The sequence below is a fragment of the Zea mays genome, chromosome 5, assembly GCF_902167145.1.
Source record: "Zea mays cultivar B73 chromosome 5, Zm-B73-REFERENCE-NAM-5.0, whole genome shotgun sequence".
Lineage (NCBI taxonomy): Eukaryota > Viridiplantae > Streptophyta > Magnoliopsida > Poales > Poaceae > Zea > Zea mays.
The window spans coordinates 218,245,266-218,267,570 of record NC_050100.1 but is presented as its reverse complement, the minus strand read 5'-3'; the positions used below and the strand labels follow the sequence as shown (position 1 = coordinate 218,267,570).

General features: G+C 45.4%; 2 protein-coding genes across 2 annotated transcripts; both read left to right on the top strand.

Moving 5' to 3' along the window:
- Positions 1-483: 483 nt before the first annotated feature.
- On the top strand, positions 484-2,419 carry LOC100283908 (alpha-amylase). Its single transcript, NM_001156806.1, has 4 exons — positions 484-635; positions 736-868; positions 1,039-1,853; positions 1,948-2,419. The coding sequence occupies exons 1-4, from the start codon at positions 549-551 to the stop codon at positions 2,197-2,199; spliced, it is 1,287 nt and encodes a 428-aa protein (NP_001150278.1). The 5' UTR covers positions 484-548; the 3' UTR covers positions 2,200-2,419.
- Positions 2,420-3,848: 1,429 nt separating this feature from the next.
- LOC100285604 (ethylene-responsive element binding protein 2) lies at positions 3,849-4,946 on the top strand. Its single transcript, NM_001254770.2, has one exon. It carries the CDS (start codon positions 3,959-3,961, stop codon positions 4,667-4,669), a length of 711 nt encoding a protein of 236 aa, NP_001241699.1. The 5' UTR covers positions 3,849-3,958; the 3' UTR covers positions 4,670-4,946.
- Positions 4,947-22,305: the final 17,359 nt, after the last annotated feature.

The window sequence follows — 22,305 nt, the reverse complement described above, 5'->3', positions numbered from 1 at the left end:
CACTCGTAAACTGTAAATGTCCTTATCTGAAGCAGATTTTCTGTCGCCACTCGCCGCCGATTCTCGATCTGTATGCACTGCACTACGTAACCCGGCATCGTCCTCTCGATCGCAGCTCACGCCAACGAGGAAACGTCATGCCGTTCGCGCTTGCGCTGGTTCATTTCATTCTCTCTTTCTCTCCAACGGATCGGTTACGCGGACGCAGCTCCGCCGCGTACGTGGTTTTGCTTCGAGACTGCTCACGCACGTTATCGATCAGCATCAGGGTAACAGAGAAACGTCTTGACCGGGGCTGCCTTTCGAGGGCCCCGTCATTGGTCGTTAAATCGCCTATGGGCTCACCGGCCGATGACAAGCTCCGGCGGCGGCGGCCGGCCGGCCGGTTATTAATGCACTGTGCGAAAGCAACGCCTCGAGGCCAAGCACATCCGGCGTGCATGCTCGACTATAAATACCCGGCCGGTTGCACCGGCCAGTTTCATCCAGCCATCGATTCTCCTCCAGTTCATAGGCACAGCAGCAGAAAGCGCCAGGAGCTTAAGAACATGGCGAACAGGGGCTTGCATCTGGCTCTGTTCCTCGTCCTTCTCGGGCTGTCGTCCAATTTGGCAGCCGGGCAGATCCTGTTCCAGGTAAGCTTGTGTCAATCATCGTCAGTCCTCACAAACTAGTACTACGTATATGGTTTCCACTGAGCTTTGGTTGGTGCCACCTTCCACATGCACGCACCAGGGCTTCAACTGGGAGTCGTGGAAGCAGAACGGGGGATGGTACAACTTCCTGATGGGCAAGGTGGACGACATCGCCGAGGCCGGCATCACGCACGTCTGGCTCCCTCCGGCGTCACACTCTCTCGCCGAGCAAGGTGTTTGCTTTAATTTCTCCTCTACTAGTACTACACGTCTACACTGTAACTCCCACCAGACCACACCACTGCGTCTGCGTGCTTGATGCTTCATTATCTTGCGTGTGTGTCACTGGCTAACCTGTGGGGCTACTTCACGTCTCCTTGGTGTGGTTGCGTGCACTGCACAGGCTACCTGCCGGGGCGCCTGTACGACCTTGACGCGTCCAAGTACGGCAACGAGGCGCAGCTCAAGTCCCTGATCGAGGCGTTCCACAGCAAGGGCGTGAAGGTCATCGCCGACATCGTCATCAACCACCGCACGGCGGAGCACCAGGACGGCCGCGGCATCTACTGCATCTTCGAGGGCGGCACGCCGGACTCCCGCCTCGACTGGGGCCCCCACATGATCTGCAGCGACGACAGGGCGTACTCCGACGGCACGGGGAACCCCGACACCGGCGCCGACTTCGGCGGCGCGCCGGACATCGACCACCTGAACCCGCGCGTCCAGCAGGAGCTCACCGGCTGGCTCAACTGGCTCAAGACGGACGTCGGCTTCGACGCGTGGCGCCTCGACTTCGCCAAGGGCTACTCCGCCGACGTCGCCAAGGTCTACATCGACGGCACCCAGCCCTGCTTCGCCGTCGCCGAGATATGGACCTCGCTGGCCTACGGCGGCGACGGCAAGCCCTTCTACGACCAGAACGCGCACCGGCAGGAGCTGGTGAGCTGGCTGGACCGCGTCGGCGGCAAGGCCAGCCCGGCCACCACGTTCGACTTCACCACCAAGGGCATCCTCAACGTGGCCGTCGACGGCGAGCTGTGGCGGCTGCGCGGCGCTGACGGCAAGGCACCCGGTTTGATCGGGTGGTGGCCGGCCAAGGCCGTCACCTTCGTCGACAACCACGACACTGGCTCCACGCAGCACATGTGGCCGTTCCCCGCCGACAAGGTCATGCAGGGCTACGCCTACATCCTCACGCACCCCGGGAACCCATCCATCGTGAGTTCTCTGACTGCTGAAAAGCTGTAGATTGCCGCGCATGATCGTGAATTCGTGATGAACTGAAGGATGATTCGTGGTTGTATTTCCCCAGTTCTACGATCACTTCTTCGACTGGGGCCTCAAGAACGAGATCGCGCACCTGGTGTCCATCAGGGACCGCCACGGGATCCAGGCGGACAGTGAGCTGCGCATCATCGAGGCCGACGCCGACCTCTACCTCGCTGAGATCGACGGCAAGGTCATCGTGAAGATTGGATCAAGATACGACTGCGGGCACCTCATCCCAGAAGGCTTCCAGGTCGTGGCGCACGGAGATGGCTATGCCGTCTGGGAGAAAAACTGAGCCAAATCTGTGCCTGATCCGTCCGTCCGGTCCGGCACGACGAGTTTTAGCGGATTTGACCTGCATTTTCCTTAGCTTATTATTACTCCAAATACGGGATATATATAGCGACAACCTGTATTCGAGATACATGCGTGCCCCCAGGGACGCGGAAAAAGAAAGAGAAGCACGCGTGTCAGGACAGCCGAAAGAAGAACTTGTGAAGATTATTTTTTCCCCTTAAGGGCTAGTTTGGAAACCCTTTTTTATGGGATTTTCATTAATTTTCCTTGGGAAAATTAGAATCACTTAGGGCTAATTTGGGAACCTCAAATCCCCTTCGGAATTAGAGAGGATTGGAATGGAAATGAACTAATTTCCTGTCCAATCTTCTTCAATCTCGAAGGGGATTTGAGTTTCGAAACTAGCCCTTAGGAAAACGGTGTTTACAAACTAGCCTAGAAATAAAAAAGTCACGGAAGGTGTCGGATGATTGGCTCTCCATTTGAACCGGGTGAACGTTCACCAAACAGTGAAACTCTAAGCCGTAGTAACCTCAAATACACAATCGTCTGAGCGCGTTGTACCGTACGCTTCAGCTCATGAGGACAGGACTCTTTTGGGAGATTTTGATTGGATGACCCCCGTCGCCAACTCGCCATGGCAAGTTGACATCTTGTGATGTCGACAAGTAAGTGAGGACCACTAGCTAGCCGACCTCAGAGCTGACAAGAACACCACCGCGCCGCGCCGATCCGAAGACCTCTCCCGCTCGTCGACTTCCACGACGAGGAGGACGCGCGCGAAACGCATCACCGGCCCGGGCTCGTTTGGTATAGTTTCTCTAACGAAAGAGGTACTAGTAGAATTTACTGCAGAGTTGTTTCACTAGAGACGGTAAAATCGTCACAAAACAACAGCTTCAGATCTATCTAAGGTTTTTTTTTTTGAGTTGAGTAAAGTACACGACAAAATCATCAACTCCATAAAATTTAAGTCAGTGAAGTACTACACCTTAAAGATATTATCTTTAATGAATTTTTACCTGGTAGTTGGGACCGATATTATCTGGATCTAGCACTTGCGGTCTCCTACTCTCGTGGCTTGCCACCGCGAGGTCTGAAGTCTGACTTGTCTAATGTGGAGTTGAAGGACTGGTCGTCAGAGTCTTTCAGTTCCGTTCCTCGATCTACATGGGCTACTAGTTTCAGTGTCTAGGTCGCTACGGCCAACCCAAGTCGGTTAATTCTCGACTATGGTACTTCTCCTGAAAAAAGAAGGTATGTATATTTATTGGTCCAGCACGAAATAAACGTGTGTTGAGCTCATGATACGCGCACTAATTATAAGATAAGAATGGTAAACCGGACACTATAATATGAACCTGCACGGATTAGAATAGCACTATATATAATCGAAGCCGCTTGCATCCTCGATCGCCAGCCACTTCTACTCTACTCTACTCTGATCTGATCATCCATCCATTCATATCTTACACTATCAGTATCTGCAATTCTGCATGCGTTCGCACTTGCGATGGGAACGTGCGCCAAAACCCCGCACCGCTTGGACTCCGCGTGACGCGCGTGTGCCGGCCGGTGGCCATGCTGTCCGCCTGTGACCTGTCCCATCCCATGGTATAAACTTCCCACGGCGCGACACCCTGAGACATCATCGTCCATCGCTGCGACCTGCGACCTCGGAACCAACCTTTCCGCCACTCTCTCTCGCGACACCGACCGACCTGACGACGTCGCACTCGCACAGCCACCACCCCACCATGGCGGCGCCGAGGCTGGAGCGCGGCGGGTTCCAGCTCCCGAACACCGAGCAGGAGAACTCCCTCTTCCTCCGCGCGCTCATCTCCGTCGTGTCCGGGGACACCGCCGCGTTGCTCCCGGAAGCGGCGGCCGTAGAGGCTCCCGCGGCCCCCGTGGCGTGCGCCAGGTGCGGCGCGGACGGGTGCGCGGCGGCCGGCTGCTGCGAGCTCGTCGCCGGGTCCAGCAGCGACAGCGACGACGCAGGGTGCTCCGGGACCCGCGCCAACGGCGGCGGCCTAGGCCTAGGCCTAGGCGCGAGCAAGCGGAGAGGGAGGGGGAGGAAGGTGATCCAGTACAGGGGCGTGCGGCGGCGGCCGTGGGGCAAGTGGGCGGCGGAGATCCGCGACCCGCGCCGCGCCGCGCGCAAGTGGCTCGGCACGTTCGACACCGCCGAGGACGCCGCGCGCGCCTACGACGTCGCCGCGGTCGAGCTCCGGGGCCAGCGAGCCAAGCTCAACTTCCCGGCGCGCGCTGCCGCCGCGGCGCCGGCGGCAGTGCAGCCTCCGCACCACCGTCCATTGCCCGATCGGAGCCTCCGCGAGAACTGCGGATCCAACGCCGCGTCGCCGGTGCACGTGGCGCTGGCGCCGACCACGCAACAGAATATCTGGGAGGGCTTGAACGAGATCATGATGATGGAGGAGGAACGCAGCTTCTGGTCTATGCGATGATCCTGCCTGCACCTTCGCCCATGCATCCATCTCCGTATCTTCTCTTGTTTAATGCTTTTATTCTATCCTACTCTATTTCATGATTATTAGAGTCCATTGATTGCCTTTTAGGGAAGGGATTCCATACGATCTCCATCTGAAAAGAGAACACTTATTAGCTTCACAAGATTGCTTGGCATGCAGACGTACGTAAAGTGAGTTTAGGAAGCAATGGTGCCACCAGCCGACTGTACTGTAAATCACTGTTTCTGTAACTCGTTAGTCACCATCGCTTTCATACGACTTTTACACCGACCTCTGACCTACATGTGTCCTCGTTCGTTCGCCTCCGTTACCTTTGACCACGGGCGATGAACGTTTGCACGTGCAATGCACCCACCTCCGCCTTTACCGAGAAGGTTCGTTTGGAAGCAAGCCGAACGAAGAGGATCGAGGTAACTAGAAATCTAGAATCTCTCGCTACTTAATTTTAAATAATAATTGATTCTAACACCTTATTTTCTTCCATTCTCTTTGCTCCCAAACAAGGCTATTAATAATGCATACCGCGGGGGTAATTTGGTTTCTTTTTACTCCCAAACAAGCCTAATCATGCATATCGATGAGAGATGTAGGGGGTAATTTGGTTTCCCTTGATAAAATTTAGAATTAGTTTGGGAACATCGTTTTTCTAAGAGAAATTAATTTATTTTCTCTTGAGAAAATAGAAATTCGTTGAAAAAATAAAGTTCCCAAACTAGCCCTTAAGTGACGTTTATTTTCTCTGACTAAAGTTTAGTAAATATCATATCAAATATTTAAATATCAATTACGAGTGTGTATATATATACACACACTTCCTATAATCGTTTTTTGTGTTTGACGTACATCACAAATCACGTGGACTAACCAGTTTGCCTCGTTCATCATTTCTCAGGTGCATAAGTTTATCTACAACTATTCTAAGTCGACTGATCGAAATACCGTAGATTATTTCGAACAGGAGAAGTTTTTTTTGGAAAAAACACCTATGCGCGGACCGTCCGATCGTTGTAAAACCAAAAAACCCGAAGGTGACGGGTTCGGTAAAATTCATTTTTAGCGTCCACGCGAACCGTTCGGGGTGCACGGTAGGACCGTTCGCGACTGCTTTATCTAACATCTGACGACGCATTAAATGCACTATAGTCGTTACTGCTGACCGTTGCGATTCAGCCGGGAGCAGACCGTCCGGATCAGGGGCGCGGACCGTCCGCGGTCGATAAAAAAGGAGCAATGGCTAGGAAATGGTTGGAGGTTATAAATACAACTCCAACCTCCTCCATTCATAACATACAAGCCTCTCATTCACTCTCATTCTGAAAGGGAAATGTGCCCTTGGGCCATTTCTAAGTATTTTGGTGATTGAGTGCCAACACAAAGTGCTTAAATGTGAATCTATGCCCATGGATGGACAAGTTGCAAATCACAAGTAAAGGTATGTTTCTAAGACTTAGTACATTGGTTTTGTGTACTAATATATTTGTCTAAGTGTTAGAAACAGAGAAAAGGAGAAAAGGAGAATGTTGGCTGTGTACAGCCAACAGGCTGTTTCGGTCTGGGGCACCGGACAGTGTCCGGTGCGCCAGGCTGCCTCAACCCGAAGACGTCGCTCTCGGGAATTTTGCCGACGGCGTACGGCTAAAATTCACCGGACTGTCCGGTGTGCACCGGACTGTCCGGTGAGCCAACAGTCGGCCGGGCCAACGGTCGGCCGCGCGATCTGCGCGAGACACGTGGCCGAGCCAACGGTCGGAAGGGGGCACCGGACTGTCCGGTGTGCACCGGACTGTCCGGTGTGCACCGGACTGTCCGGTGCGCCAACGGCTCCCAGATCTGAAACGGTCAGCAACGGTCGGCTGCGCCGTTTATGGAAAGAAATCGGGCACCGGACAGTGTCCGGTGTGCACCGGACTGTCCGGTGCACCCGACGACAGAAGGCAGGGATGGCCTTCCAGATTTGTTCTCAACGGCTCCTAGCTGCCTTGGGGCTATAAAAGGGACCCCTAGGCGCATGGAGGAGAACATCAAGCATTCCTACAACATTCCTAAGCACCAAGACATCGATTCCACGCATTTGGTTCATTGTGATAGCATCTAGAGCTCTTGTTGAGTTGTGAACTCATTGAGTTGTGTTGCGAGCTCTTGTTGCGACTTGTGTGCGTGTTGTTGCTCTGATTTTGAGTCTTGTGTGCGTTGCTAGTTCCCTCCTTACTCCGTATTTCTTTGTGAATCTCAAGTGTAAGGGCGAGAGGCTCCAAAGTTGTGGAGATTCCTCGCAAACGGGATATTGAGAAGAAAAGCATAACACTGTGGTATTCAAGTTGATCATTGGATCACTTGAGAGGAGTTGAGTGCAACTCTCGTCCGTTGGGACGCCACAACGTGGAGTAGGCAAGTTTTTGTACTTGGCCGAACCACGGGATAAATCACTGTGTCTTCTCTGTGTTGAACTTCTTGTGATTATCGTTGTGTGCAAAATCTTCACTCTAGCCACTTGGCATCAACTGTGCTAACAATTAACCAAGTTTTTGTGGCTATAAGTTTAAGTTTTACAGGATCACCTATTCACCCCCCCTCTAGGTGCTCTCAATTGGTATCAGAGCCGTTCTCTTCAAGAAAGGGACTAGCCGCCCGAAGAGATGGATCCTAAGGGGAAGGGAATTGTGATCAACGACAAGGAGAGGGAGTCCTTCGTCAACGAGCCAAGGGATGACAAGTCCAATGACTCAAGCTCGGGCCACAGACGCAAAGATGGGAAGAAGAAGAAGACAAGACGCATCAAGGAGATCGTCTACTACGACAGCGATGAGTCTACTTCTTCCCAAAAGGATGAGGACAACGACTACAAACAAAAGACGGTTAACTCGAACTTTTCATTTGATTTTTCTCGTATTCCTCAAAGTTCGAATTCGCATTTGCTTTCTATTCCACTCGGCAAGCCCCCACACTTTGATGGAGAAGACTACGGATTTTGGAGCCACAAAATGCGTAGTCACCTATTCTCTCTCCATCCAAGCATATGGGAGATTGTAGAGAGTGGAATGAAATTTGATAGCTCGGATAGTCCTGTGATTATAAATGAACAAATTCATAGAAATGCACAAGCTACTACTGTCCTCTTAGCATCTTTGTGTAGGGAAGAGTACAATAAGGTGAGCGGCTTGGACAATGCCAAGCAAATATGGGACACCCTCAAGATCTCTCACGAGGGCAACGACGTCACCATGCTCACCAAGATGGAGTTGGTGGAGGGCGAACTTGGGAGATTTGCTATGATAAGGGGGGAGGAGCCAACCCAAACATACAATCGGCTCAAGACCCTTGTCAACAAGATAAGGAGCTACGGGAGCACGCGATGGACGGATCACGACGTCGTCCGCCTAATGCTAAGGTCTTTTACCATTCTTGATCCTCATTTGGTGAACAACATTCGTGAAAATCCTAGGTACACCAAGATGTCGCCCGAAGAAATTCTTGGGAAGTTCGTAAGCGGGCGGATGATGATCAAGGAGGCAAGATATGTGGACGACGCGTTGAACGGTCCTATTCATGAGCCTCAACCCGTTGCTCTCAAGGCAACAAGGAGTAAGGAGGCGCTACCGAGCAAGGTGGCGCAAGTTGAGGCGGCCGGGCTAAATAATGAGGAGATGGCCCTCATCATAAAGCGCTTCAAGACGGCGCTTAAAGGTCGCAAGGGACAGCAAAGCAAGACCAAAGCCAAGGGGAAGCGCTCATGCTTCAAATGCGGTAAGCTTGGTCATTTTATTGCTAACTGTCCCGACAATGATAGTGATCAGGACCAAGGGAACAAGAGGGAAAAGAAGAAGCACTACAAGAAGGCAAAGGGCGAGGCGCATCTAGGCAAGGAATGGGACTCGGATTGCTCCTCTTCCGACTCCGACAATGAAGGACTCGTCGCCACCGCCTTCAACAAATCAACCCTCTTCCCCAACGAGCGTCACACATGCCTTATGGCAAGGGAGAAGAAGGTATGTACTCGGAACTCTACCTATGCTTCTTCAAGTGAGGACGAATCGAGTGATGAAGATGAAGTAGATTACTCATGTTTGTTTAAGGGTCTAGATAGAACCAAGGTAGACAAAATTAATGAATTGATTGATGCTCTAAATGAGAAGAACATGCTTTTAGAGAAACAAGAGGATTTATTGTATGAAGAACATGATAAATTTATAGAAGCTCAAAAATCCTATGCTTTAGAAGTTAAAAGAAATGAAATGCTTTCTTTTGAACTATCTACTTGTCATGAAACCATCTCTACTTTAAAAGGTGTCAACAATGATTTAAATGCTAAATTAGAAGTAGCAAATAAATCCAATCCTTGTGTAGAACATGTCGCAATTTGTTCTAGGTGTAAAGATTTTGATATTAATGCTTGTAGTGAACACTTAGTTTCTATTTCAAAATTAAATGATGAATTAGCTAGTCTTAATGCACAACTTAAGACTAGCAAGAGTGATTTCGATAAACTGAAATTTGCTAGGGATGCCTACACTGTTGGTAGACACCCCTCCATTAAGGATGGACTTGGCTTCAAAAGGGAAGCCAAGAACTTAACAAGCCATAAGGCTCCCATTCCCGCAAAGGAGAAAGGGAAGGCCCCTATGGCTACTAGCACTAAAAAGAACCATGCTTTTTTATATCATGATAGAAGACAATCTAGAAGTGCTTATAGGGGTTATAATGCTTTTGATTCTCATCACATGATTGCTTCTAGCTCTTCTTATATGCATGGTAGAAATATGTCTAGGAGAAATGCTATTCATCATGTGCCTAGAAAGAATGTTAGTCATGCTCCTAGGAAAGTAGTAAATGAATTTTCTACAGTATATCATGCTTTGAATGCTTCCTTTGCAATTTGTAGAAAGGATAGAAAAGTAATTGCTAGGAAGTTAGGGGCTAAATGCAAGGGTGATAAAACTTGCATTTGGGTCCCTAAGAAGATTTGTGCTAACCTTGTAGGACCCAACATGAGTTGGGTACCTAAAACCCAAGCCTAAATTTGCCATGCAGGTTTATGCATCCGGGGGTTCAAGCTGGATTATCGACAGCGGATGCACAAACCATATGACGGGGGAGAAGAAGATGTTCACCTCCTACGTCAAGAATAAGGATTCCCAAGATTCAATCATATTCGGTGATGGGAATCAAGGCAAGGTAAAAGGGTTAGGTAAAATTGCAATTTCTAATGAGCACTCAATTTCTAATGTGTTTTTAGTTGAGTCTTTGGGATATAATTTACTATCTGTAAGTCAATTATGCAATATGGGATATAATTGTCTTTTTACAAATGTAGATGTGTCTGTCTTTAGAAGAAGTGATGGTTCACTAGCTTTTAAGGGTGTATTAGACGGCAAACTTTATTTAGTTGATTTTGCAAAAGAAGAGGCCGGTCTAGATGCATGCTTAATAGCTAAGACTAGCATGGGCTGGCTGTGGCATCGCCGCTTAGCACATGTGGGGATGAAGAACCTTCACATGCTTCTTAAGGGAGAACACGTGATAGGTTTGACTAACGTGCAATTCGAAAAAGATAGACCTTGTGCAGCTTGTCAGGCAGGTAAACAGGTAGGAGGAGCGCATCACAGCAAGAATGTGATGACCACCTCAAGACCTCTGGAGCTGCTGCATATAGACTTCTTCGGACCCGTCGCCTATCTAAGTATAGGAGGAAGTAAGTATGGTCTAGTTATTGTTGATGACTTTTCCCGCTTCACTTGGGTGTTCTTTTTGCAGGATAAGTCTGAAACCCAAGGGACCCTCAAGCGCTTCCTCAGGAGAGCTCAAAATGAGTTTGAGCTCAAAGTGAAGAAAATAAGAAGCGACAACGGGTCCGAGTTCAAGAACCTTCAAGTGGAGGAGTTCCTTGAGGAGGAAGGGATCAAGCACGAGTTCTCCGCTCCCTACACACCACAGCAAAATGGTGTGGTAGAGAGGAAGAACAGGACTGAAAGTCGCCTAGAGGGGGGGTGGATAGGCGAAACCTGAAAATTAAAACTTTATCCCCCAACTAGATCCTTTGATTAGTGGTTAGAACAAGATGAACAATTATCGAAGTATAAAAACTAAGTTCTTGCTAGTAAAGAGTATAGCTTTCAAGTAATGCGGAAGTGATAAATCAATACAACTAATAATTCTATGATAACAAAGCAAGAAGGCTTAGATGAAAAAGAGCACTAACTCAAGTTCTTTTCTTGCGGAGTGTTGCTTCACTTAAATGAGATTTTAACTTGAAGCAACACCAAATGATATGAGCAAAGAATAGTGCAAGAGAACTTGGAGGAAGGGAAAGCAAACAAATCACAAGCAAAAGCACAATGAACACGGGTGATTTGTTTTACCGAGGTTCGGCCCTCGAAGGCCTAGTCCCCGTTGAGGAGTCCACTTAAGGACGGGTCTTTTTCAACCCTTTCCCTCTCTCTCCCGATCACACAAGGATCGGCGAGCTCTTCTTCTTTTCAAGGATCACTCTCGATCCCACAAGGACCACCACAATCTTTGGTGTCTCTTGCTAGCTTTTACAAGCCTCCAACACTTTGGAGGAAGTTCGAATGGGAGTCAAAAACTCCACGCGCAAATGAACACAAAGATGTAGTACACACTGTCTCTCAATGAATCTCACAAGGCGCTAGGGCTAAACTCAATTGAGTAGCTCTTAATTGCTTGCTCTCTCTTTTGTGGCACTTGTGTTGGTTGTAGTGGACTAAATCTTGTGTATAGGATGGATCAATGAATATATGTGGTTGGGAGGGCTTGAGTATGTCAACTAGATGACTTGGAATGTTGCTTGGACTCCCACACCTTGAAGTGGCCGGTTGGGGGGTATTTATAGCCCTCAACCACCCATATAGCCGTTGGGGCGCATCTGCCAGAAATTCCACTGGCGGACGGTCCGCGGTTAGGGCCCGGACGGTCCGCGACCCTCCAACGGTCGATTCTGACATCTTCAACGGATACTTCTGACAGATCAACGGTTAGATCAACGGCTATCTGCCTCGGTGACACCACGCGGACGGTCCGCCCTTGGTCCCGGACGGTCCGCGCCAGCTATATAATTCCTTTTGCTCAACTTGTCACCTTCGGGCTGAACCAGGTCTTCACCTGCGGACTGTCCGTGAATTATAGCCGGACGGTCCGCGCGTTGTAGCTGGACGGTCCGTGGTTAATTCGGACTGTCCCTGATTTATAGTTCCTGGTCGAAGTCAAAGCGGTGTCGCGGACGGTCCGCCGCAAGGGCCCGGACGGTCCGCGCGTGGTCTCGGACGGTGCTTGCTCTTCCATCGGACGGTCCGCAGTAGAGACACATGTTTTTGCATTGGTTCTGTCCGAGGATCATCCTGGTGTCGCGGACGGTCCGCCGCAAGGGCCCGGACGGTCCGCGCATAGTCGGTTTTTCCAAAAAGCTTCTCCTGTCCGGAATAATCTACGGTATTCCGGACAGTCGATTTAGAATAGTTGTAAATGAACCTTTGGCACCTGTAGAGCATATAATCTAGAGCAAACTAGTTAGTCCAATTATTTGTGTTGGGCAATTCAACCACCAAAATCATTTAGGAAAAGGTTTGAGCCTATTTCCCTTTCAATCTCCCCCTTTTTGGTGATTGATGCCAACACAAACCAAAGCAAATATATAAGTGCAGAATTGAACTAGCTTGCATAAGGTAAGTGCAAAGGTTACTTGGAATTAAACCAATGTTACATTTCATAAGATATGCATGGATGCTTTCTTCATATTTAATGTTTTGGACAATGCATGCACCATTTGTTTTGTTTTTGCAAACTCTTTTGTAAATTCTTTTCAAAGTTCTTTTGCAAATAGTCAAAGGTAAATGAATAAAATTTTGAGAAGCATTTTCAAGATTTGAAATTTTCTCCCCCTGTTTCAAAATGCTTTTCCTTTGACTGAACAAAACTCCCCTTCAATAAAATCCTCCTCTTAGTGTTCAAGAGGGTTTTAAGATATTGATTTTGAAAATACTACTTTCACCCCCTTTTGAACACAATAAGATACCAATTTGAAATTTACCAATTGAAAATTATCAGTTTTCTAAAACTAGGTGGTGGGCGGTGCGGTGCGGTCCTTTTGCTTTGGGCTAAAACTTTCTCCCCCTTTGGCATGAATCACCAAAAACGGATACTTTGAGTGAAATATAAGCCCTTAAATAACTACTTTCTCCCCTTTGGCAAATAAAACATGAGTGAAGATTATACCAAAGACGGAGAGACAGCGGGATACCGGCAAAGAGTGGATAACACCAACGGAGTTGAGTGGAAGCGATGTCTTTACCGAATACTCCATTTCCCTTTCAATCTAAGACTTAATACATGAGATACTCATGAAAACATATTAGTCTTAGCCTTGGCACACAATGAAGATAAGAAATATGCAAATGTACCAAAGGAAAGAGACATGATTAAAAAGGATATGTCAATTAAGATTAAACAATTCTATACAATATAGATTGCTCCCCCTAAATATGTGCATGGAGAGGAACATATATTTTGGCCTTAAATGCCAATTGCACATAATTAGGTTAATGAGAACATATCCATATTATACGGAATGTGAAGTGCATTGTGTAATATTATAAGTGTGATGCTCAGGTCAGTTGATGCACTTATGAAAGCATGTTGTAAACATTTCAAGCATTTTCCCTTAAGGATTTCAAAGAGGCTTAAGGACCATCCACCTTTGGAATAAAGGCAGCTTATCCTCGTTACAAGGTTAAGCTTTAAGCTCTTTGACAGTTAAATCACTTCATCTAGTTTCAACAAGGATGCATTAAAGCATGAATGAATTTTTGAGAAGTTAAACTAGATATGAAGCAGGGATAATACATGAACATGCTTTCTCTTCCTTTTATACAAGATATGCAAAGAATGTATAGAAAAGGAAGATTTAGGTACAAGTTTAAATGAAAGGAGATAGTTTTACCTTTATGTACCTTTACATAGGGACGCTCTCTTCATTGTGCTTGTCCTTAGTCTTAAATGCTTAAGACCAATTCTTAATGACAATATATGGAAATATTTTGCACAAGAGAGAGTTCTACAACTAGTGATCTTTTTCAAGTTAGTGTTAGCATATATCAAATGGATCACAATTTGCATAAATGAATCATGAATTCTCCTTTTTCCTTAGTGTATATCAAGATAGATGTCAGTTAAAATTACAATTGAAATCAAACTCAAATTACATAAGGCACTAAGGAGCATAAGTGATGATTGAAGTTGTTCAATGATCAACCAATATGAGATCAAGAAAACAACAAAGGCATTAAATTTTCAATCAAGCTTAAAAGTAGGAGAATCCAATAAGCATGCTACTTTAGAAATGAAAGCAACAATCCTTGATAAAAGCGACATTATTTTAACAAGCTGGATTGATGTGTAGTAGCATACTATATGAGAAACATTATTCTCATGCAAGAGACTATATGAAACTTCTAAGACAAAGCAATAGTCTCAACATAATCAAAATATAATAATGGACTCCCCCTACAGATATGCATCAAATAATTTAAAGAATTGATTTCGATGCATTCACTTTTAAGAACATAAAGGGAGAAGCATTATACATTTTGATCAAGGCTCATAAATTTAGCAATAAACAACTTGAGCCTGGAAATCTCATAATGAAAAAGGATTTAGAATGCTTACAACCACATCATTGATTGTTGTGAAGACCTTATTGTCCAGGTAGATGTTGCTGTCCTTGATGTTCTTTCTTTTTCATCTGAGTGTCCTCCCTTTATATTTGTCTCTTTTACCTTCCAAACTTATTGAAAATACTCAAGAGACATGTTAATAGCGCAAGGGAGTCTATGGTGAAGGATGATTACTTTAGATAATTAGCATACAAGATTCATCATCCACAAGTCACACAGACATGAAGTAAAATCCTTAACATTAGTGCATTTCATTTGAGAAAAATGAGTGAGCACCTTTTAAACATTTTTAATAATCATTGGAGATTTTACTTTATCATATTGGAGTTAGTTAATCATCACTTGGAAACAAATCAATATGATAACATATATATAAATATCGCAAAGGAATTAAATAGATTCTAATGGACATGAGCACTGAGAAAATGATATTTGAATGCACACTTAGTTAATTTTGGTCCAACAGCGAATCTATTCCTCACAAGGGTAGAATATGATAATTTAGATTAAATACTCATAGAGATGGGAACTGAACTTAATTAAGAAGATGAGTTCCCATACCTTTGCTTTTACCTTTCTTCTTTTGGGTGAAGATCAACCCATGAGGCTTGTGTACTTTCCCTTCTATGCATATTTACAAGTAAGCTCAAGAGATACGTTAGCAACACAAGCACTAGTTTCCATTTAGTAATCATTTTGATAAAGAATGAGAAGTTAGATTAACAAAACATGGAAACTCTATAGCATGAACTAGATTATTCATAGATGATGTTATGCTTAATTTTAACTCATAAAACAAGCATAACTAATCCTTTGAGATTATAGGAATAAATCTAAATCATGATTTGGAAAGCGATAAATGTAGAAAAATCATATCCAATTTAAGCAATAAAACATACAACATACATTATTGGATTGATTTTCCTTGTCATGGTGGATTACGCATTTCCATAGAGAAAATTATCTCTACAAGTGAGACTACTTAAATTATTTAGATAAAAACATTAGTCTCACATTTCTAGCTATAGAGAGAATTTTTCCTTTTATAAGTGTCCTAAGTATTTGAATTCCTTACATGACACCTTATTCTTTTAAGAACATGAAATATCTCTCTATATCTAGAACATGGCAATAATAGAATAGTTAATGCAAGGATATGCCATGTGAACTTGCAACAATTTAAAAACATGTAGATTGTCATAATATAGAATTTGATAAATACACAATCTACCATATGAGAGGAATTTCTTCAAAGAATGATGACATAATTTTAAAACATCCTTAAGTGCTTTCTATTTCTATGTGACTACACAAGACACATGACAAATTAAGATAATTGCACTTAAGAATATAAATGTTACCATCCCTTGACATTCCTTCATGTTGTAGGCTTTGATATTCCGCACATGATAATTCTTTAATTCCTACAACATCAATATCTTCACCGAGATGATATGGGTTTTGAATAACATGTTGAAATAACCTTGGGTCAATCTTGAATATGTAGATTATTTGAAGATTGATAGCTTGAGTTGATAAGAATTGAATTAACTCCCTCAAGCACCCCAAAGGTTCATACCATCTCCTTCTCCTACAAATCTTGTCAAGCACATTTTGGTACCCATCGCTTGATGGGTCCGTTAAGGTTAGTAAACAAAGATCTAGGAACCCAAGTGTCCTTTATGCTAGCGCTTGGTAAACTTGTTACCTTTCTAGCACAAGTTGCAACCTTGGGTTGCCTAGTTATATATGAATCAAATGACAAGTTAGGAGTGGGATTTTTACCAATGGGACAATCTTTGCATTGATGTCCCTTCTTTCGGCATGTGTAGCATAGGCGTTTTCCAAGTTTCGAAGATTTCTTCTTTCCTTGTTTGTTGCTTGCTACATGGTTAGTAAAAATTTTCTTTTCTAACCCTATGCCTCTTTGTTTTAAATGGGGACAAGATCTAAGTAAGTGTCCCTTCTTGGAGCATTTAAAACAAAGTCTATCATCCTTGTTAATAATCAAGCCATTAATATAGGGACATGACCTAATCAAGTGCCCCACTTCAAAGCATTCACTACACCTCTTAATGTGAAGTGTGGCTTGATCATTACCTTGGATGTTACCTTTTGTGGAGGCGTGGTTGAGGCTTTTGGAGGAGGTGTTGAATTTCATCTTTTGTTTCCTCCTCATGGCAATCCTCAAATTCTTGACATTTTCTTCAAGGGATGTAGTGCATGCCGCGGTTTTTTCCGTCTCAAGCTTCTTCACCATGTGATCACGGTTATCTTGAGAAGATTGGGCAATGCATTTCCCTTTTAGTTGTGTCAAGCTCTTCCTTAGCCTCTCATTTTCTTCTTTGAGCTTTTGATATGAATCATCATTTGTTCCTGCAAATTCTAGCTCAAAGGAAGATTTGCTTGTTGACAAACAACAAGCATTAGCACATGGTAATATAGTATCAATTTGAATACATGTGCATGAGTGAGGTTGTTGGGATTTTAAATTTTCTATCACAACCTCATGAGCAATGTTTAATATGATATGATCATCTCTAAGATTTTCATGAGAGCATAGGAGCATATCATATTTTTCTTGAAAAGCTAGATTTTCAATTTTTAGCTTTTCCACTTGGTCCTTAAGCAAGGTATTCCTATTTACTAATTGAGCGATACAATGTGCAGCGTTATCTTGCTCAATTGAAATAGTTTCATACCTTTGGACCAAATCAACATGAGAGCACTTTAGCTCCTCATGTTCTTTAGTCATCTCATCAAAGTGTTGCATCTTTATGGAGAGAATATCTTCTAGCCTTTGACGAGCTTCGCTTTGCTCTCTCGCTCTTTCTAGAAGTTTGAGCATGACCGCCTTATCTTCTTGGCTTAGGCGAGCGTAGAGATGCACAAAGCTTCTTTCTTCCTCCTCATCCTCATTTGTGCTTCCGCTATCATTTTCATTAGCCACACAACACATGTGGGAATCGAAATGGGAAGACAAACCTTTTGGAGAGGTGGATTCATCGTTTGGTCTCCATCGTTCATTTTCTCCTTCTTCCTTGCAAGGGTTAGTATCACAAAAACTAAAGGAAGTAGAGGCATCAAATGAACTATTATGTTTGGACTCATCAAACTTGATTTTAATTCTAGTCCAAATATCATGCGCATCGGGAATGGATTCGTCATAGTTTGATATGAAGGCACGATAATCTTCTTTGCTAAGAGAATTGTTTAAGATGTCAAAAGCTAGGTAGTTTAAGCGATAACATCTTTGATCCTCCTCGGAATTAATTTTTCCATTAAAACTAGAGGGAAAAATACTCTTGTCAATAATTTGTTCTAATTGAGGATGTATGGTTCTAAAGGCATTTATCACACTAGTAGACCATGAATCGTAATTAGAACAATCATCACATAATATCTCAAGAGTTACCTCCTTTTGAGTTGCGTTCGTTGGAGGAGTCTTCTTGTTCTTTTGGGATCTTCTACGAGCCATCACTTCGAGTTGTTAGACTCAAGATGAAGTGCCTAGCTCTGATACCAATTGAAAGTCGCCTAGAGGGGGGGGTGGATAGGCGAAACCTGAAAATTAAAACTTTATCCCCCAACTAGATCCTTTGATTAGTGGTTAGAACAAGATGAACAATTATCGAAGTATAAAAACTAAGTTCTTGCTAGTAAAGAGTATAGCTTTCAAGTAATGCGGAAGTGATAAATCAATACAACTAATAATTCTATGATAACAAAGCAAGAAGGCTTAGATGAAAAAGAGCACTAACTCAAGTTCTTTTCTTGCGGAGTGTTGCTTCACTTAAATGAGATTTTAACTTGAAGCAACACCAAATGATATGAGCAAAGAATAGTGCAAGAGAACTTGGAGGAAGGGAAAGCAAACAAATCACAAGCAAAAGCACAATGAACACGGGTGATTTGTTTTACCGAGGTTCGGCCCTCGAAGGCCTAGTCCCCGTTGAGGAGTCCACTTAAGGACGGGTCTTTTTCAACCCTTTCCCTCTCTCTCCCGATCACACAAGGATCGGCGAGCTCTTCTTCTTTTCAAGGATCACTCTCGATCCCACAAGGACCACCACAATCTTTGGTGTCTCTTGCTAGCTTTTACAAGCCTCCAACACTTTGGAGGAAGTTCGAATGGGAGTCAAAAACTCCACGCGCAAATGAACACAAAGATGTAGTACACACTGTCTCTCAATGAATCTCACAAGGCGCTAGGGCTAAACTCAATTGAGTAGCTCTTAATTGCTTGCTCTCTCTTTTGTGGCACTTGTGTTGGTTGTAGTGGACTAAATCTTGTGTATAGGATGGATCAATGAATATATGTGGTTGGGAGGGCTTGAGTATGTCAACTAGATGACTTGGAATGTTGCTTGGACTCCCACACCTTGAAGTGGCCGGTTGGGGGGGTATTTATAGCCCTCAACCACCCATATAGCCGTTGGGGCGCATCTGCCAGAAATTCCACTGGCGGACGGTCCGCGGTTAGGGCCCGGACGGTCCGCGACCCTCCAACGGTCGATTCTGACATCTTCAACGGATACTTCTGACAGATCAACGGTTAGATCAACGGCTATCTGCCTCGGTGACACCACGCGGACGGTCCGCCCTTGGTCCCGGACGGTCCGCGCCAGCTATATAATTCCTTTTGCTCAACTTGTCACCTTCGGGCTGAACCAGGTCTTCACCTGCGGACTGTCCGTGAATTATAGCCGGACGGTCCGCGCGTTGTAGCTGGACGGTCCGTGGTTAATTCGGACTGTCCCTGATTTATAGTTCCTGGTCGAAGTCAAAGCGGTGTCGCGGACGGTCCGCCGCAAGGGCCCGGACGGTCCGCGCGTGGTCTCGGACGGTGCTTGCTCTTCCATCGGACGGTCCGCAGTAGAGACACATGTTTTTGCATTGGTTCTGTCCGAGGATCATCCTGGTGTCGCGGACGGTCCGCCGCAAGGGCCCGGACGGTCCGCGCATAGTCGGTTTTTCCAAAAAGCTTCTCCTGTCCGGAATAATCTACGGTATTCCGGACAGTCGATTTAGAATAGTTGTAAATGAACCTTTGGCACCTGTAGAGCATATAATCTAGAGCAAACTAGTTAGTCCAATTATTTGTGTTGGGCAATTCAACCACCAAAATCATTTAGGAAAAGGTTTGAGCCTATTTCCCTTTCAAGGACGCTCATCGATATGGCGAGGACGATGCTAGGAGAGTTCAAGACCCCCGAGTGCTTTTGGACGGAAGCCGTGAACACGGCTTGCCACGCCATCAACAGGGTCTACCTTCATCGCCTCCTCAAGAAGACGTCGTATGAGCTACTAACCGGTAACAAACCCAATGTATCTTACTTTCGTGTATTTGGGAGCAAGTGCTACATTCTAGTGAAGAAGGGTAGAAATTCTAAGTTTGCTCCCAAAGCTGTAGAAGGGTTTTTGTTAGGTTATGACTCAAATACAAAGGCGTATAGAGTCTTCAACAAATCATCGGGTTTGGTTGAAGTCTCTAGCGACGTTGTATTTGATGAAACTAATGGCTCTCCAAGAGAGCAAGTTGTTTATTGTGATGATGTAGATGAAGAAGATGTTCCAACGGCCGCTATTCGAACCATGGCGATTGGAGAGGTTCGGCCACAGGAACAAGATGAACGAGATCAACCTTCTTCCTCAACAATGGTGCATCCCCCAACTCAAGACGATGAACAGGTTCATCAACAGGAGCCGTGTGATCAAGGGGGAGCACAAGATGATCATGTGATGGAGGAAGAAGCGGAACCGGCACCTCCAACCCAAGTTCGAGCGATGATCCAAAGGGATCATCCCATCGACCAAATTTTGGGTGACATTAGCAAGGGAGTAACTACTCGGTCTCGATTAGTAAATTTTTGTGAACATTACTCCTTTGTCTCTTCTATTGAGCCTTTCAGGGTAGAGGAGGCCTTGCTAGATCCGGACTGGGTGTTGGCCATGCAGGAGGAACTTAACAACTTCAAGCGCAATGAAGTTTGGACGCTGGTGCCTCATCCCAAGCAAAATGTTGTGGGAACCAAGTGGGTGTTCCGCAACAAACAGGACGAGCACGGGGTGGTGACGAGAAACAAGGCTCGACTTGTGGCAAAAGGTTATGCCCAAGTCGCAGGTTTGGACTTTGAGGAGACTTTTGCTCCTGTGGCTAGGCTAGAGTCCATTCGTATCTTGCTAGCATATGCCGCTCACCACTCTTTCAGGTTGTTCCAAATGGATGTGAAGAGCGCTTTCCTCAATGGGCCAATAAAGGAGGAGGTGTACGTGGAGCAACCCCCTGGCTTCGAGGATGAACGATACCCCGACCACGTGTGTAAGCTCTCTAAGGCGCTCTATGGACTTAAGCAAGCCCCAAGAGCATGGTATGAATGCCTTAGAGATTTCTTAATTGCTAATGCTTTCAAGGTTGGGAAAGCCGATCCAACTCTTTTCACTAAGACATGTAATGGTGATTTGTTCGTGTGCCAAATTTATGTCGATGACATAATATTTGGTTCTACTAATAAAAAGTCTTGTGAAGAGTTTAGCAGGGTGATGACGCAGAAATTCGAGATGTCGATGATGGGCGAGTTGAACTACTTCCTTGGGTTCCAAGTGAAGCAACTCAAGGACGGCACCTTCATCTCCCAAACGAAGTACACGCAGGACCTGCTAAAGCGGTTTGGGATGAAGGACGCCAAGCCTGCAAAGACACCGATGGGAACCGACGGACACACCGACCTCAACAAAGGAGGTAAGTCCGTTGATCAAAAAGCATACCGGTCAATGATAGGGTCATTACTTTACTTATGTGCTAGTAGACCGGATATTATGCTTAGCGTATGCATGTGTGCTAGATTTCAATCCGATCCTAAGGAATGTCACTTAGTGGCGGTGAAGCGAATCCTTAGATATTTAGTTGCTACGCCTTGCTTCGGGCTCTGGTATCCAAAGGGGTCTACCTTTGACTTGGTTGGATACTCAGATTCCGACTATGCTGGATGCAAGGTCGATAGGAAGAGCACATCAGGGACGTGCCAATTCTTAGGAAGGTCCCTGGTGTCGTGGAACTCTAAGAAACAAACTTCCGTTGCCCTATCCACCGCTGAGGCCGAGTACGTTGCCGCAGGACAGTGTTGCGCGCAACTACTTTGGATGAGGCAAACCCTCCGGGACTTTGGCTACAATCTGAGCAAAGTCCCACTCCTATGTGACAATGAGAGTGCTATCTGCATGGCGGAAAATCCTGTTGAACACAGCCGCACAAAGCACATAGACATCCGGCATCACTTTTTGAGAGACCACCAACAAAAGGGGGATATCGAAGTGTTTCATGTTAGCACCGAGAACCAGCTAGCCGATATCTTTACCAAGCCTCTAGATGAGAAGACCTTTTGCAGGCTGCGTAGTGAGCTAAATGTCTTAGATTCGCGGAACTTGGATTGAATTGTAGCATACATGTGTTTATGCTTTTGATCATGTTCATTCTGCATTTTGTTGCTTATTATGGTGCTCAAGTTGTACAAACACTCCCTGGACCTCACAAGTCCGTTGCAAAGTGATGCACATGTTTAGGGGGAGATGTGTTACAACTTGACCCTTTGAGACTAACCATATGCTTGAGATTGTTTGATTTAGTCTCGAAGGAAAATTGAAAGGGAAAAGGTGGACTTGGACCATGAAAGACTTCCACTGCACTCCGATGAGAGGGTAACTTATTCTAAGTCCATCTCATGAACTCTTATTGCCAATTGATCTTAATTGAAGATTTTGGTGAGGCAATGGGGTTAAAGGGCCAAGATTGATCCCGTTTTGGTGCTTGATGCCAAAGGGGGAGAAAATAAAGGCCAAAGCAATAAATGGATCAGCTACCACTTGAGAAATTTTGAAAATAGTAGAATAGAGCTTTTGGTTTTGGTTTGTCAAAACTCTTGTATTGTC